Source organism: Pelmatolapia mariae, linkage group LG20 (genome assembly GCF_036321145.2).
Source record: "Pelmatolapia mariae isolate MD_Pm_ZW linkage group LG20, Pm_UMD_F_2, whole genome shotgun sequence".
Taxonomy (NCBI): domain Eukaryota; kingdom Metazoa; phylum Chordata; class Actinopteri; order Cichliformes; family Cichlidae; genus Pelmatolapia; species Pelmatolapia mariae.
The window spans coordinates 28,349,868-28,368,376 of record NC_086244.1 but is presented as its reverse complement, the minus strand read 5'-3'; the positions used below and the strand labels follow the sequence as shown (position 1 = coordinate 28,368,376).

The 18,509-nt window shown below is 44.8% G+C and overlaps 1 protein-coding gene across 4 annotated transcripts in view; it reads right to left on the bottom strand.

Annotated features, from left to right (window-relative positions):
• Window positions 1-18,509, bottom strand: part of rerea (arginine-glutamic acid dipeptide (RE) repeats a) — a 125,259-nt gene that overhangs the window by 54,112 nt on the left and 52,638 nt on the right. For all 4 annotated transcript variants that reach the window (XM_063465458.2, XM_063465457.2, XM_063465456.1 and 1 more), the window contains 2 exons: window positions 17,522-18,032; window positions 9,808-9,878 (listed from right to left, as the gene is read on the bottom strand). In XM_063465458.2, the coding sequence (XP_063321528.1) occupies window positions 9,808-9,878; window positions 17,522-17,888 (438 nt within the window). In that variant the 5' untranslated portion in view covers window positions 17,889-18,032. The remainder of the gene's footprint in view (window positions 1-9,807; window positions 9,879-17,521; window positions 18,033-18,509) is intronic.

Sequence of the window (18,509 nt, the reverse complement as noted above, 5' to 3'; positions counted from 1 at the left end):
AATCTTGATAATATCTCTGGTAAAACTCTCTGGTTTCTAGGTTTGTTCGCATATAACGACTGAGTTGTTCTCGAGAAACTGAATCAGACTTGTCAAACAGACCAACATCACCCTTTTAATGATCAAAGCTCGAGCATATGTCAGCCAGTTGTGTTGGATTAGATCAACAAGCATTTTTAGATGGAGGACAGAGTTAGCAGTCATTCAAGCTGTAGCACATGTACAAAGTGTGTCAAAGTGAAGGTCTGTATGAGATTGCGGTGGTGCTGCAGGGGAGCTGCTGGAGATGACAGCCTGTGGTGATGTCACTGGTTTTTTTTGTTTTGTTTTGTTTTTAACAGCTTTGCGAGGCGAGCGAGATCCAAGCTACGAAATGCACACATTCCTCAGACCTCACGGCAATCCCTGAAATTTCCTCTTTTCGTGTCTTCCCCTGTCTCTGACCGATGCCTTTGCCCTCTTTTCCTTCCTCCCTCTGCTCTCTCTACTGGCAAGAGTTAATTTGCACCATGTGTTCTTTAATAGAGATTTGTGGGGGGGGGGGGAGAGATAGGGCCCTGGTGGAAGCGTGTGAACCCGATACCACTGTAAATCTCCACTTCCACAGCGTTACACCCCCTCGCCCCTCCTCCTCTTTCTCTCCTTTTCTCTGTCATTCTTTTTTTTATTGGCATGTCACACATTGGACAAGCTGGAAATTACACTGAGCTAAGTTGAGCACCAGTGGTGAAGCATGCCAGATACCTCCTTAAGCTGAGAAAGGGAGGGGAAAAGTGAATGTTGGAAAAAGGGAAAAAAAAGGAGTGGCGGGGGGTGGGGGTGTGTGTAGCTGTAATGTAATGTAGGAGAAGGAGAATGTAGGAGAAGGCGAGGAGGTGGGAGTAAAATTAGCCATCCGTTTTCAGAGCAGAGGCCAATCCAATTAAAGCTTGACCAGTCCACGCAAATGTGTTTAGTGTCTGGTTACTACACTCAGTACTGGGTGGCCAGGAAGACACAAGAGATTCTCCTCCAAGTACAAAACTCACTGCAGCGACCAGGAAGGTGACATGGAGAAAATAAAATCCATGGAAATGATGAGTGAGCAAAGACAGAATGAAGAGTCTTATCTACAATTTAAGGTCCCAGTGGTTACGAGACGCTGTGAACATTAGCCTACTTCAAAGAAACCTTCACCCTCTAATTTAGCGTGCAACCCCATATGGAGGACGAGGGGGAGGATGCTTTCTTTTCAATAGGAAGACCTTGGTTGAGTGATTAAACAGGCACTGCCATTATTTTCCCATACCACCAGGTTGGGAGTCCTGTATATTATGTGAGCATCAAATCTGCCTGCCTTTGTAGGCATCTGTGCCAAAAAGGGCATTTGTTTTTCCCGCTTTCTCATCAAAGTCAGCAGCAGAGAAGGCAGCAGTGTCTGTTTGCTTTTAAGATAAAATGTGGTGCTAAACTCCAGTGCATGGTGACTTCAGTTCATGTGATGAAAATGCAAAGAAATCAGAGTTGTTTTCATTTGTATTCAACTAAAAAAAAAATTTTTTAAAGAGGAAAAGTGTCTGAAGCAGAGCAACCAAGTATTTTAACAAGGTGGCAACAAAAGGTGAAAAAAGCACTTTGATTTTCAATGTTGGTCCCAAATGTCATTTATCCCTGGAAAAAAAAATAATAATAAAATGAAATCTTTGCATGAGGCCAAGCCGGTCAGAGTAAACTAATTAGACTCTAAAGTGGGGGGGTAAAGTAGTCAAAAGGCTTCTCTGCTGAATTATTTAGCAGTGAAGGGTCAAAGAGGTGGCTATTGATTGGGCCTTTCTGAAAATGTTACGGCCGCTGGCCTGGCCCTTCAGTCCGGCCAACCCCCCATTGTCCGCAGGCTGCGCCCACACCCCATCTGGGAAAGTAATCACCACTCATAAAAAAACACACACACAAACCCCATTTTGATTTCAGTCTACTTCACTCCCCTCCCGTCTTCTATCCTAGAGAAAGAGATAATCCTATTGGTTGAACAACTAGTTTCCATAGCAGCGTTTAGCTAATGCACAGCGAGGGCAGTGAGGGTGAGAGAAAAAAGTGCTATCTGTCCAAAAAGATGAAAAGAGGGAGAGAAGAGTCGAAGAGCCATGCAGAGGGTTGGGCAGGTTTCATTTCATACCCACAAGGAGAGCTCAATCCCAGTTGCTCCACTTGCTGGGCCTGAAATGTGTTGTTATCTCAACCTTGCCATTTGTATTGCTTTATTTATTCATCACTGCGCTGGTGTGGACAATCAATCTAACCCGTCTCCCAACAGAGACGGGGCTCTGTAGCTGTCAGAGAGACGCATGCCTGTCTCCATCTGATTTGAGAAATGCACCACGCTTGCAAACCGACACCAGAGTAGAACTACGGCTTGTCAGTCTTGCAAAAATTGTAAGTACATACTTGAACAGAAAGAGCAGCTGCTTTAAGCTGGTCACCAACGTGGCAGCTTAATGACCTAATGTTTTTCCAGAGAATGACATTAATGGTTTCACCTCAATGAAAATTCAAGCGTGCAGAAACGCGAGTGAAGAAGGGAGGGAACGGGATAGGGTGCCTCATACCTCACACAGAACAGAAGAATGAATCAAAATGGTCACAATGGGCAAAGTGGCATGATAGTACCAAAACAGTGGCAGAAAATGCTTTGTCCATTGTCCTAGTCATAATCAAATGCAAGGAGAGGAAAGGGAGTGGGCCATTTGTCAAATAAAGATAGCTAATCTGAGCAGAATTTGTCCAAATAGAAAAAAACCCCAAAACAATCCTGCTTTGTTTCCCTTTTGCAGCCAAGTGGAAGTGAATGGCCATTCAGTGTTTAATAGCTGCTGTGTTGTGCTTGTATTGCTTTAAGGCTGCCACTCAATGGGGGAACATTACAGGCAGGATGCTTCAATCACACAGTTTGCAGCAGGCTCGCCTGGCCGGCCATGTCTGTAGACGCCTAGATGCCCTTGTCAAAGCTGCTTCCTCACAGAGAGCACAGAGACAAGCACACACTTAAGACAGCCCCATGCAACTGTGAAAGACTGCACCTCCACATGTTCATGCCTGAGAAATGTAGCAGCTCGCTTACAGCAGCTGAGTGGACTGTGGAACGAAAGGTAGAGCTGAGAAGCACACACAGAAATCTATACACACACACACACAAACACACAAAATTGCCCCTAATGACTGTAGCGCCCCTCTCTCAAGAGATGGCAGCGGCTGCTGCTCTACTCAATAAATATTAACAAGAAGTGCGACTGATGGTGGTGCTCACTGATCCATAATTGCATTTCAAAATGTTCGATGGGGGTGGGGTGGAGGGTGGCCGCAAAGGGAGAAAGGAGATAAAAAAAAGAGGAAGCTCAGCCTTCCAGGCAGTGACAAGAGACAAGTAGTGATGGCTGTCTAGTAAACCTCCCACTGTCATTTCGGTGGCTCAGCACCAACGGTCTGACATGCTTGCTTTCACTGAATCACCGCACATCTGGGGATGGATCGCGGGGACGGTCGCAAGCTCCATTAGCACATATACACTTACAGATATCCCATGGATCTGAATACGCGCATGTGAGCTAGCCGCAAGCTAATTAGCCCGTGGATCTCATTGTTAAACTAATTCTCAGCACTTTGGATTCCATTAGGACTGTAGTCAGGGTCCACAGAAAACCTAATAAGTGCTCATGTTAAGCATGCGTATTTATGCACATAAATTTGCATCTTTATCAAACATTTTTAATTATGGACTTAGAATAGGAAGCACTTTCCAAGGCTGAACGTTATACAGCAGCTAAAACAGTCAGGGATCAGTTGTGAGAGATATAATTAGCATTTGGTGTGCACATGTGTGTGTGTTTATGAAGAAGGTATACACATGTTGTTTACATGACACATTAACTGTTATGTCAATCTAAAGAAAACATGTATGTGAATACCCACACACAGACGGTGCATGTGTCCCGATTACACACTGAGAGGTACGGATAGTAAAACTTAACAATAAATGATTTACTCATTAAATCACACACATGTGCCACTAACTGAGCTTTAGAGGCTTTTAAATCTGCACCCCTATCTGCAGTGCACCTTTAGCATTGGTAGATGGGTTTTTTTCATATTTTGTTAATCTAGCACTAAAAATGAGATGGGATTTTGTGCCATCATTAAAATATTACAGCACATCCACAGCTCTGATTTTCTATAATAGTCCCACAAACAATCGTGTCACACTGTGAAAACGCAGAGTTTTCCTCATTAATTTGCAGGCTCTTTGCTAATTAAATGTTTTGGCCCGCCAATTGATTATTCCAACCGGTTCAGGAAATAGACAATATCATCTCAGCATCACAAAAGAGAAAATGCATCAAAATGCTTTTGAATGAAGTTAAATAAAAGAATCCTTTTCACTTTAAACACATACATTCAGACAATTCAAAATACTCCTGCCATTATTTGTAACAGTTCTATGATAAAAGAGGATGACGCGAGTGATATGTCAAAACAAATTGGGGCTGTTTCTTTGCATCAAACCGGATTTATTAACCATAAAGACAGAGATTAGACACTGAGAGGAGATGTAAACCACCCCATGTGCAAAGCTAAACCCTTATAGCAGGATAAGCTACGCTTCCTATGCAATCTGTTATCCTCTGCAGAAACACCTATGGTTTCGACACATCTCATCATTTAGACTTAACATCATTATCTCCAGTAATGCGCATCCACACATGCTGAGTGCATGTATTGACGTGTTACTTGACAGTGCTCTGACCTGTACAAACACGACATCACAACATGTTTTCCCTGGACAAACACAAAGAACATACAGCGTGTCGCAGATTAACCTGTGCACATCTCGCAGAGGAAATAGAGCGCACTCAATCTCGGGGTGGTTATAACCTTACACTGCTGCTAAATGAGGGGACATAATGAAAATCAGTGAATACAGTGTGCTCTGTACTAGTTGTATGACAAAGAAGATCCCTCATCCTTTTAAGCTGATCAGGACTGTAACATATGAGCACGAATCCTGGCAAGATAATTGCATTGTACGTGGCATCTAATTAAATGTCCATAAGCAGGAAGATCCAGGGGTGGAGATGAGCATTTGTTTGTGAGGCTAACAGTGGGAGAGAAAGACTGTGAGGGGGTATGTGTGTGTGTGTGTGTGTGTTTGTGTGTTGGTGTACTGGGCTCCTCAATCCCTTGTTCCCCGAGGGAGAAACGCTGCAATCACTCCATTAACGAAAGAGGGAGGGAGACAGGGTTGCTGGCAGGGAAAGAGAAGGATGTAGGGAAAGGAAGGAAGGGAGGGAGGATGGGGCACAGCTGACTTGGCCAATAACAGCAAATAAGGCTAGCTACAAGCAGAGAGGGGAGGTGGGAGGGTCAATGAGCGTCGAGGACACATGCACAATGGCTTGAACATGGGATGGGAGGAGGGAGGGAGGTGAGTGACAGCAGATAAAGAGAAGAGGGGACGATGGGGGGAGGAGGGGAATGAAGTGTAGAAACAGACAGATGAGAGAGAGTGAGAGGGAGAGAAATGGAGACAGAGGAGACAATTGAGGTAAGAAGAGCAGGATGGATTGGTGAAGTCAGGGTCAATGGGCAGATATGGCTGCAGACTGCTCAGCGCTCAGTTTCTGTCAGGCGGCTTTTTGTCTTCGATTCTTCTCTCACGGCGACATATGACTCGCGTGAGAACAAGATTAATATGTATCAAAGTACACGATCATAATACAAGCTGCGTGACTAGAATAGAAACACGACGCAAGCACACACAGACACGCACAAGATAAAAAACACACAAGTCTGTATCTGGCAAGCTCCCTGCATTGCTTTCATCCAGTATAGATTGTAACACATTACAAGGTCATGGCACTGGGTGTAAACAGAAACTAGCCCTTGTGGGACAACAGCCTAAAGGACTGCAGGCCTTTAATTGACCTAACTAATCACATCCGAGAGAATGCACTGTGATGCACGTTTACAATACCCTCCATGTTACCCGCCTTAAACGAAACATTTCAATCATTCTTTGATTCATTTAAAGTCACAACTTTGTGCCACCATTTATTTCTGTTTTTTTTAATCTTCTGAAAGTTTTGCTAATAATTTTTGTCATTTTCGAAAACTGATGAGTTTTACTAATGTTGCTGCAAACTTTCACACTTTTAATAATTGAAATGTGGGCGGCAGAGATTTTCATCTTTGTAAGAGTGTTTTAACAGTTCGCCACGCCACTACCGCTTCTAACGGTTTAGAAACAGCCCGCTGCTGCTCATCTCCGTATCTTGGCAGACATGTTAGGAGGGAGGGAGGAGGCGGAAATCTATATGGATGGATCAATGTGTCACAGGGGTTGCAGTGGGCACCAAAGCTGCCACTGTTGACTAAACAAGTCAGGCAAAATGATTGCCCTCCAAGTCCACAATGACCCTAAAAATGACGCAGAATTGATTTTGTTTTTGCATGTGTTATTGTTGAATGGATGTCTTGGTGTTTGTGTATGTGTGTGGAAAAGGGGTAGACGACATATACGTAATGAGAATAGGCTCAGAATCACCCCGACGTGGAGAAAACGCCAAGTGAGAAAAAGATAAGAAATACATAAACAGAGAGGCCAGCTTCAATCCTTGTTCTTTTGCGTGCAGGAGAGATTGATGGCTGCATTCAGGATTTCTACACCCCACTAATTGGATTCACAGGTCATTAGATAAAGTACACGACTGAGACTGTTATGGCCTAAAGACTGAGGAAGGCAAGTGAGAGTCGGGGAAAAAGGAGAAAGGTGCGAGAGGGGCAATATTGATGAGGTTGTTTGGTTCAGGACCAATAAAATTTCTTCCCCTTTCTGCTGTGTCTCCAAAGCCCTGTTCCACCACGCAGAGGTGGGGTGGAGTGATCGATAATTTGTGCAGCAAGAAAAGGTGGTGGTGGTGGAGGGGGTTGGAGACAGAAGGAGGGAGGGAGGTTAGAGATGAGATGGGAAATAAAGAGAATGAGTTGATGTTATACGACTCATGTTGCCTGTTGTCTCTTCCTTTCAATATATCGTGGCAGGGAGAGGAAATGAGATTAGCCTGACCATTATGTTCTGCAAAAGAGCCGAATGAGTGAAGGAGCATTTTATTCTCCCAAAAGCACAAGGCCTCTGTGCCCCAGTTTTGAGCGCAGGGTGACGGGGGTAGAATCGAGGTTGGCTCAGCTAGATGGTAGTTTATACAAACGTGCAATTACAACCTAAATCAGCCATCATCCTAAAAGAGGATTGTGTGCTAGACTACCAAACAGAGATTACGAGTTTTCAATGTAGCCTGGCATTTTTTTCTTTTGTGTGTGTGTGTGTGTGTGTGTGTGTGTGTGTGTGTGTGTGTGTGTGTGTGTGTGTGTGTGTGTGTGTGTGTGTGTGTGTGATTTGTAGCTCAGTGACAAAGTGAGCTCACTGAAAAATGCTGTACGTGTTTAGAAAGCCAGCGGGGGCTTGTTGTCTTAACATAGGAGGACAAGGGTACAGTCTGCTCAAACACATACAGGCATGCAGATGGCTGTTCATTAATTACAGACGGACTGGGGGAGGGAGTAACAGAGAGACAGACACAGACACAGAGGGAGAGAGAGAGAGAGAGACAGATAGAGAGAGAGGTCAGCTAATGTAGCTAGCATTCTGCCTCTCTCCCTGGACAATTACCTCTGCCTGCCCCAGACCTCTTCTGGCGCTCTTAATCAAGGTGCAAGTGCGTGGGTGTTCGTGCGAGTGTGTGTGCATGTGCATGCGTTCATAAGAAAAGGTTCCTGCCATCCTCAGCAGTCTCTGAAAGCAATCCGATTAAAGCCTCGCTGCTGTGGGGCCTGGCTGCAAGGCCTGCAGCTCACCTTGAAAACCCTTCTACACTCAGCTGCCCATTGAGCACAAAAGCATTTGCAAGTGTGTGTAATTATCCTACAAGACAATGATCACTTTACTAGAATTCATATATTCTCTATAAACAATCCATAAACTTGTAGATAAACAGGTAATTGGTCCACATGTAGCGGTTAAGAGGGGCTACTCTAGTCTTCATGCCTTGCCCCTCACAACATCCACCAGTGTGTGTGTGTGTTTGTGTGTGTGTGTGAATGTTAGGCAAAGCTTAGGCATAGAAATAAGCGTTTGTATGAATGTGTGTGAATGGAAAGCACTTTAGCACTTTGGCTGCTCAAATTGAACAGAAAGGTGCTATATGAGTACAGTATGTTTACCTAACTTAATAGACATCTGTGCATTTTCTTGTTATTTTTGGCCAGTTTTACAAATAAACATGTATTTAAGCTTCAGTGAATTAGCTGTGACTGTGAAAGACAGGTGACCTGTCTAGAATCCACCCCACCTAAAACTGAAAAAGTGACAAATTAAGCACAAAATGTTTATCTTTATTACTTTAGAATCACAATTCTGGTTTCCTTTGGTGGATGGTAGGCCAAAACCTCTTTGGTGGGTTAGGGCTTGTTTTTTAAAAAACATATTACTTACACACACACACACACACACACACACCCTCACCACTCCCCTGTCTCATAAAGCACCAAGTGTGGCCTCTGACTCTAACAGCCATCCCTTTGGCCCAACCCTCCCCTCCCAAAGTCTTCTGTGCCCTGCTTAGACAACCAATCTCCTGAAAAACAGGTAATACTTGGGAGGCTTTGCCGTGGCTTCAAAAGGCAACACAAACCCATTCATGGCAAATTCCAAGAGTCTTTCCTAATAAATAGTGGTCACATTACTGCAAACCTGGACCAAAATGAGTTCCGCTTTTTTGTTCGCAGCAATCGAATGCCACGCAAAAGACCAATTAAAAACATTCAAATTCAGTTTCATAATGAATTTCAAGCTTCAGTGAAATATTTCCATTTGCAGGTTGGCCCGAAAATAGAAAATCTTCTGGGTGCATCGGCCTTTAGGAAAGATCCAGCATGGGGTAAGCCACTGGTGCCATTAGTGTAAAAAGACACAGTGTGGCAATAAGACAATCCAGGATTTTACATCAAATTACAAATTACTTAAAAAAAGATAATCTGCATCCAGTCGTGAAACTCCTTCTAAAACTGTGCAGTGTGTCATTAAAGGCAATTACCATATAGCAAAATAACTGAAGCTCTCAAACCATAATACTGTGCCCTTTATTTTATTATTTGCATAGACAAAAACAAATCTACTACGGATGAACTCAACTTCCTCTTTTGGAGAAGGCAGTGTGAGTATGCGTGTGTATGTGTGTGTGGCTGTGATGAATTTTAAGTGTCCTGTTGCGCAGAAAACAAGCACCGTCTCACTAAAGTGACCGAGCCTGATGAATCAGCTATTCTCATCAGCAAATTAAAAACTAATTTCTTTCTTTATTCAGCAAAAGAGGCAATTTGGCCACATTAGGTCGTAAAAAAGGGGAAAAAAAATCAATTGAAAAGCGGTGAAGGTCTCCTTCATTAAATCAATTAACCACATCGACTAACATCTATATTTCCATTACAGGCATTATTACACTGCCAGTGGACTGCAAAGGTTAGTGGTGTTTAAGATTCGCTGAAGGATTTTTATTTGCCAGTACAGAAAAAAAAACCCAAACTGATGATATAATCCATCAGCATTTCAGTATGATCTGTTATGTAAATTTAATCAGATTTGCCCCGATTTCCTTTGGAATTTCTTCTCAACAATAGTATGCTTTCCCTTGTATGGCATGTATGGATGGGTTGGTGTGAGGAAATGAGGACATGAAATAGGCTGATAGGAAGTGGAAAAATAAAAAGAAATCTACTCACCAGCTTGAAGTCCTGAATGCTACAAATGAAGTAGGGGGTGTTGGGCCGCTGACTCTCAATGTACACACAATCTGCAAGTGAGAAAAAAAAAACAGGAGATGTTCACACTTCTCAAAGCTTTCATGCTTTTAAGCAGCCAGACTCAGTAATATATTATTTTGTGTGCTGTTACCTCTGCTGAAAAGACATTTTTTTCCTCCTTGAGTCAAATTCAATTGGAATGCGAGTAATAGGATTAAGGACTTTTGGAGCGCTACAAGGTTGCCTTTCCAAAGCAAACATTACGCCCCAGGGGAATTATGTTATTGTTTCACTCCATTTATACACCAGTGAGCAATACTAGCTTTAACCCCATCCCACCCCTCAAGTCTTCACTGTGACTTGTTTTTTACTAAAATGACAACTACAGCCAACAGTTAGCTCTGGGTTACTCTGAGAGAAACAAACCAATTAAAAAAAAGTGTGTGTGTGAGAGAGAGGAGCTAGGCCGGCTGGCTGCGTGGCTAAATTGAATGTGACTGGTGGTATGGCCAGGTCATGAACTCTCATCTCCTTAACAAAAACATTCACGCTGCAGAGGACAAAAAACACACAGCCACTTCTGTTAGGAAGGAGGAAAAAAAAGGAGGAGGTGGTGGTGTTGGGGGACACAGCTAATGGTTACTGCTCACCCTACCACAGTACTTTCCAGAAACAGCCAGGTTTTTAAATGATTATTGAGAGAGAGCGAGAGATGTGAATTCACAAAAGTCAAATTAGCATAACAGTCACCTTTGGCTCTTAACTGCAACACAAAACCAGGAGTGTGATCAAACTGAGTGTAAAATGATTTATTTTGGTGTAAAACAGGAGTTTATACCAGGCAGAGCAATCAAAAGCCATTCACTTAATTGATTGAGAAACAGATCGCACACACGCGGAAGCAGTGCGACTAAAGCTATTTGAATGCTCCCAGGGTCGGTGCTCCTACCATTTGGAGCAGCGAGGAGAGGAAAAGTGTAACGCTTCTGCTGCCATTAACTCGCATGCACACACACAGCCATGAAGGAGGGCGATATCTCGCAGCTCTGTGAGCTTTGACTCATGGGGGAAAAAAAAGAAAGAAAGAGAGAAAGCCACCATCGACAACATTTACACTGACAACACAAATGGCTGGCGCTCGTCTTGCTGAAACACCTGCTGAGCTGCTCCTCGCAGAAGTATTACGCCACACTTTTCCCTAACAAAAGATCGCGTAGTCGCCTTCTCTCAGCGACCGACGCTGCCATCATCTGTTATTTATTTGTGTCAACAGAGTTATCGATCGGGCTGTGGTTTATCTTACCGCTTGCAGAGGAACAGAGAGGTGGCAAAAGATATTAAATGACTCTGACACCCAAGACACCATTTGTAGAGGGGGGCTGCTGTGTACATGTGCGCCTGTGACATCATGGGCTTTGTTTATTGAGAAGCTATGTGTGTGCGTGTGTGCGTGTAACCTCGGGGTGGGCTTGTTATCTGCTGGAGGCTGAATGAGCTGTTCTAAAAGGGGGAAGTGGGGTGTCGGGGGGGGGGGGGGGGGGGGGGGGGGGTATTATCGCCCTTGCTGGCTCTGAGTGACGCATTATATCTCTCTCACTACTGCCCTCTTCATGCTTCCCCACCACCACCCGCCCCCCTCCTCTACACCATCCCTGGAAGTCATTTACAAGATAACATGAATGAAAATATCCATCAGTGCTATTGTGTGATCTGTGAACAACACACTGTGTATGTGTGTGTGTGTGTGTGTGTGTAGAGGAAGAGACAGAGAGAAACGGGTAGAGGAGGAGGTGGAGGAGGGAGGATCAGGATGGAGGGAGTGGGGGGAGGGCAGAGAACAAAAGAGACTAATCTGAATGAGATGACATGTTTCGGAGGAGTCAAATCGGGGGAATTAGGGTTTAGTGTCCCTTCACCTCGGCAGCACATTCATTTAGAGAGGCCAGATCTCCGAGTCTGCACCCCAGAGTGCATCAACAGGCACAAAGAACAGACAGCGAGAGTGAAAAAGATAGGTGGAGGGCAAAAAAAAAAAAAAAGAGTGAGAGAGAGAGAGAGAGAGACGGGGATCTAGTTTAATCATTCACAGACAGCAAGCGAGTCTATTCTTCGAGCGTCAAAAGCACATTCTGAATTCATCCTGGGCACTAAAAGTCTACTACCTCAAGGGCATTTCTCTGAAATTGACTCGAACACGAATCTCAATGAATGTGAAAGTTAAATCCAAGTTAACGCTTCAGACTCTGTCATCTGAACAAAAAGGAGGAGGCGACGGAGCTCAGGGAGGTTTGGGTGGGTGAGTGGGGGGTTAGGCGGGGAGGAAGGCTGAACCGGGCCAAGCGGTTCCTCCGGGGGTCTGCCTGGTTTGGTTAAACGTTCCTGCCATTTTGTGCATTTGGAAATGGGTCTCCTCGCTCAAGTGGAGAAGTAGAAAGGGGAGGGGGCGAGGTATTTAACAGTGGCGGGGTCCATGTGGGGGATGGGCTTTTTTTTTTTAGGGTTATAGTGTGTTCTGGCGAATGGATGCAGGCTTCACAGGAGGCAGGAGAGCCACGGCGGTGCTTTTTTTTTTTTGCACATGAGCGCTCAATCATTCAAAAACCATACGTTTACGCCTTTCTGCTTGGAATCCACTGCTGACTGCAACGCCGAGAGAGACGGAGCGCGAGCTCGATACTTCGACAAAGGGAGATAATCAAGAAGTAACAGAGTGCAGTTCACCGAAACCTGATCCTGGTGGCGGCTGTTTCTCCGTTTAAACTGTACCTGCTGAGTTCAAGCGGCTGAATTTTCACTGTTACAACCTCACAACACACACACACACACACAAACACACACTCAGTCTTTTTTTTTTTCAGCTGTACTTCATTGTTCAGCCAGCCATTCTCTCATGGCTGCCAAGCATGTCTAATCTAAAACACACCTAGCCTCAGCAAAGGAGGCATGTCCTATTCTCTTCTCCGTATCAAGCAAATAAAATGCTGTTTAATTTGCTGCAGCATTCCAGCAGAGGAGGGGAGGTGGGGGTGGGTGGGAGGTGGAGTTCTTAGATAATATCTGCTTGGATTTCTTTTATGAGCCAGCAACAATGGAAAAGTCACATTGTGAACACAGCCATGTATGCCAGTGTTTTGTAAACAGTGGTGGGGGGAGGAAGGGGGGGGGGTGCATATTTTAGGAAGCAAGACGGGCTTATTAAATCAAAAAGGGACTGTTTGTTTAAGCCGTGCTTGCAGGTGGTGAGTGATAACCAAGAGGCAGGACGCACCTGCGTTGTCAGAAGTGGTGCTCGGCTCAAACGGGCAATGAAGATGTGTGCGGTTTTAGCAAAGCTAGCAACAACAACAGCAACAACCCCCCCCCCCCACAACAATATTCTTTGAACCTACTGATCTTAAAATTAAACACACAACATGAAATGTAATATTGAAAGTACAGAGGTGTGAGACGAAATATAGATTGAAGAAAGATAAGAGTGGTGTAACTAGTGATTCACCGCAGCTCTCTTGAGCGAAGACTAGCTGATGACCAAGGCCACTTCCTGCTGGGCTGGTCTCAGCGGGGTGCGTAACAGGCAGTCGAGGCCTGAAGGTAAACAGACACTTGATTCTTCCCCAACTTTCCTTCCTCTCTTCTCTCCAACCAGCCCAACAAGTCTCCCTTCTTCTCACTGGAAAAGCAGTGGGAAATACCTGGCAAGCGATACCATCAGCTCTCTACAATAGGGCAGGCCTACAGCTGACTGAGCTCCTAGGGGAGAACAGAAGCTCTTTGACAACACCACCACCCCCCCACCCTTCTCCTTTCCCTCTCGGCTAGCCCACGCTTTCTCATTTAGCAGTCGGCAGGTGGTTGGATTTCACTAAAAAGCCCTTTTCCCAGAGTCTCTAGCGTGGGGAGAGATGGGAGAGCGGAGAGGGCCCTTTTAAAAATAGATCTGTTCAGTTAACGACAGGCTACAGATTCACACTGCTATGTTTCAATATGAAATGACTCCAAGGGCTTGTCCCCTATGTTAGCTTGAATGGAAACTGCAAACTGATCGACAGCTAGCTGTGGTAGCGGATGGGTTGCGCTGCCATTTCTGTGCTACACTGGCTGTCTTGGCTCTAAAAAACTAGTCCAACATTCACAGATTCACAACTTCCTGGTTTCCCAATAAGATTCATACTGACAACAATGAATTTAGACACGTAATGATCAGTGTGGGTAGTTCTATTTTGGATAGTAACTTTGCACAATCAAAGCTAAAACAGGTTGATGGTAATGAGTGTATATTTGAAAAGGAAAGCTGAAGCCCTTATAAACATATATATATGTTTATAAACATTATAAACACAAACAAGAACATGGCAAGTTTGTGGGACAACCAACAGTTGTTCTAAAGTTTGAACAACTGTTGGTTGTAGTTGGTTGTATTTGTGCGTATCAGAGATACAGCAAGACTCACAAACACACATGTAAGCATCGACCCCAGGGTTCTGTGGTGACTGCAGCAAGGAGTGCCAGTTGCCCACATCAACAAATCCTTCAACACACACAGTGTGTTTCTCAGTCTAGCCCCAATCTTTCTGCATATATGATTCACCTTCTACACAAATCTACACTTGCCAAGAAAAAAAATGACTAAAATGAATCAAGTGTTTTTGCTGCAGTAGCCATGTTGAGTGACATACAGTGAGGAAGAAGGACAAGGAGGAGGGGGGATGGTTTCCATTAGCCCCACTGTATGGTGTGTGTCTGCCAGAGATAGGAACCATGTTTCCAACTGTTAAAAGTATGCCTTTTTATGTGACAGGGTGTGTATGTATGTTTTTCAGTACACAAATGCTGGTTATCAGCATTCTATGTATGTGTGCTAACTGTTTCTATGCTTCTAGGGTGTCTCCTATTGATCCACCACAGCAGTGTGTATAATCTCTAGAGAGAGGATCTATAATCTAGGGTGGGGATGTGGATGAATGTAGAGAACAGGCTTTGGAGGTGTCTGGCTGGGCCCGGGGAAGTGGTGCGAGCTCAGCCACAGGGCACAGATCGATTTGGCATGTCTGCTCGAGCTAGCTGTTCACCCCAGCAGCCGATCATACAAATGGCCCGGGACACAGTCCCCTGGACACCACCAGGCAAACTCCTCCATTCCTTTTAAAACAGCAGCAAAGCTAGAGTTAGCTGCAGGCCCACCTACTGGCCGATTGCACTTCCCCATCCAATCGATGTGCGCTAAGCTGCCTGAACCCATCTTCAAGGGATAGAAAGGCTAAGCAGAGAGATTGGAGGGTGGCTGAGGACCAGGAGTAGGGAGATGGTTTCAATACTAGCTTAACTGTTCTTTTTTATGTGATAACACAGGCCTGTATGTTTCTAAATCTCCCCTGTGACAAAAGCAATCAAAACGGCATTTTGGTTCACAATTTCTTTTGCTTTCTGCGCTGTTCTCCATCACATTCTTCCCCTCCCCACATCTGGGGTGGCGTAAATCCCTCTCGGAGGGTGGTCAGTTTTACATATTGTGTGTCACTAGCCGGCTATAAAGGGATTTAACATTTAGTAAAGCATAATCCATTGCAGGCTTTGTGCCTGCCTAAGCTGCACACATCAAATCTGATTGCAAGAAGGCTGCTACCAATGACCAAGCTGTAGCAAAACAAGCACTCACACACACACACACGCACAAGCAAGCACACACATGCGTGCACAAACAAACACGGCTTGTCACTTGAACAATAAGCAGAGGAGACAGCAGGAAGTCGGCTGCTGAGGTGGAGGATCTTCCATGTTGACAACAGGAGGTAAATTACAAACGAGTGTACCGACGCTGGGGCCGTCACTACCCTATCGTGGCTCATTCCTAATCTAAACCAATCTTAACAGCTTCAGTCTACATGACGCGAGGAGGCTGTGACATTCAGGCCACTCCACAAATGTCAAACTAATAGAAGGAGAGGACAGGAAACATAAATATTCCACATCAACCAGACCCTGTCCGTGCTGTTCGCTCGGATGTGGAAATATAAATATTCGGAGGAGCTAATCCACTGAGACGGTCGACTCTGTTCATATGCCTTTTGAATGTTTCATTGATATAACTGACTGCTTCTGTTTTTGTTTTCTCACCCCTTTCCCCCAGCCCGCCCCCTACCTCGCATGGTCGACTATGAGACCCAGCGTCGGTGCTCTCTCTATTAAACATGAAATGCCAAGTAAAAAAGGCTTCAGTGGAGACCTCCACAGAGTGATAGAGACAGAAATAGTGTGAGCAACAACAAGGCTTGATTCAGTGTGACTGCTTGCTTGAGGACTTCCACTGATACCAGCGCAGAGATAATTTAGCTGACCGGATTACGCAGCTAGGCTGAAAGCGCAGGTTGGGATGTCTGGCTGTTTCACTGCACCTACTGGAATTCATCTGTTTAGTAGATGAAATAGAATAAAAGGAGGCCTGAGGATGATTGTGGACGTGTGGTTCGGGTTGACTGTTGAAGAAGACAGCCTAACACAGTCGCTGTAACTTCTTACATCTTCCCATTAAATACCCGAGCAGAGTGGGCCACTCCCCTCCCTCAGTACTTGACCTTTTGCTCCCAGAGAAATATAAAAGCATGAAGGCAATGATTTAGGTGCAAGGCAAGATAACAGTGAGCAGTGTAAAAGACACAGCTAGTTAGCCTGGCTTCTTTCCGTCACTCAGTGCTGACATTTCCGCCTCTAATACAACTAATTTAAACAGCAAGTAAAAGACGGGCTGTGTTTACAGCCACGAAAAAGGTCGCTTCTCTTTTTATCCTCGTTTATTCGACATATTCAAGACATACTGCCGTAGCTCGAAAAAAAAAATCCAGAAAGTAGAGTACCTTTTGGCCCCAGAGGAGATAGCATATTTTCAGTGAGTCAGACAGCGCTGGAATGAAATCATTATCATGGCTGTCTCTATCGTATCATCTATTGAAGCACCACTTTGCTTTATTGACTAAGCTCAAGACAAAGCTCAGAGTGGGTCAACTTGGAATTGATTGTATGATGCATTGGCCTCTAGCCTGAAGGAGTACTTCTGCTGCTGGAGAACTGCAACTTTGGAGAATCTGCAATTCCTCAGCAGCTTATTGCAGCAGAGGTGACAAGAATCAATCACTGATAAATCAATGTCAGTTTTTCCCCTATGCCTAAAATAAACTTAGTCTAAAGAAAGTGGCTTATGTTAAAAAGTGCAAGTGACGCTGAAGCTAAGCTATGCAAAAACATGCACAGGCTTTCCTAAAACCCGTCATGATGGGGCACTGGCTCTAACAGAGGATGCTTTTGTATTAGAGCATGATCTCCAACTGTGCATGCTCAAAGGGAACTGTAACACTGACAACACCATGAGGTTACTGTTGTAAAATGTAAAGTGATGCTGCATAACGAATATTAAACTGAATTGTTCAGGACATTTATGGGCATCACAGAGGGGTCTTTTTGTTCATTCACACTTGAGCTTGCTCAACCACCACTGCTTTCTCGCTTTTCTCACTTCTTGATCCAGGGAAGAAGAGCCAAATTTTAATGGTGTGTTTGCAAACAGCATCTGACAAATCCAGTGAAGTATGCTTTTGAAAATGTGGGCTTATGACCTGGGAAAGTTTAATCATTTAGTAGCCAAGCTGATAAATGCGGCCCACCGGCTCACACAACTGGATTAAGGGTGCCTGGGACTTACCTCCGGGTCTGTAAACAACATCATCTTCTGTAATGAAGGACGTGATTTCGCCGTTCTCTGTGCGCTCGTAGCGTGATTTCTTCTTAGGCATCTTCTTTTTGCCCTTCTTGCCAGCCTCCTCGGCCGTGCCGCTGCCTCCGCCGGTGCTGCCGTTGTCGTTGTCCTCGTCATCGCTGTGCTCGCTCTCTGCATAGTTCTTGGCCCCGCCCTCCAGCGTACAGCTGCGCCGGGGCCGAGAGCTTTCACTTTCACGGTCGCCCCGGTCCCCATCCTGCCGGCGGGACTTGCCGGCCTCTCTTTTGTCCCGGTCCCTGTCTCTGTCCCTGTCCCGCTCTTTCTCCCGTTCCTTCTCTTTATCGGCCGTCATGATCCGCCACGTGCCTTCCTCAGTCCTCTCACGGCTGGGCCTCCGTGAAAGGTAGACTGTGAGCCTGGGCTTCAGTCTTCTGAATTTACCAGTCAAATCCAGGGAAAATTTGGCCACTCCAACAACCCCAGTGTTTCAGAAAAGCTGTGGAGAAAAGAAGAAGGGCAATTAACTCGGATCAATAACCACCATTTTTACAAAATACAAGCAACATTAAAAGTGTTGTTCAATACTGGATGACACCTTTTTTGGGGGCAAGAAACGCAACATTAGTTCTTGGAGATTAGGCTGCTCTGTCGACTCTTCTCAGCATCACAGTAATTGCTGGCATTCTCCTCCACAGCCAAGTATGCTCCGGAGAGCACAGAGCAGCTTTATGAAAGAACAAAACCTTCGAGCTTCCTGCTCTAACATATTTCCACGCTTTCAGAAAGGTGCTAAAACAGATTTATTAAAGGGTATAAGAGAACAACAGGAAGACAAGCGCCGCGGCTACAGTATTTGTAACACAATGAGCTAAAGGGAAGTCATAACTGAATAAGGTAGTAAAGAAGCTGCTGCCAGCCAACAGAATTCCTCTGAGATAATATGCTATGAGGGTTCTTTTTTTTTCTTTTGGCA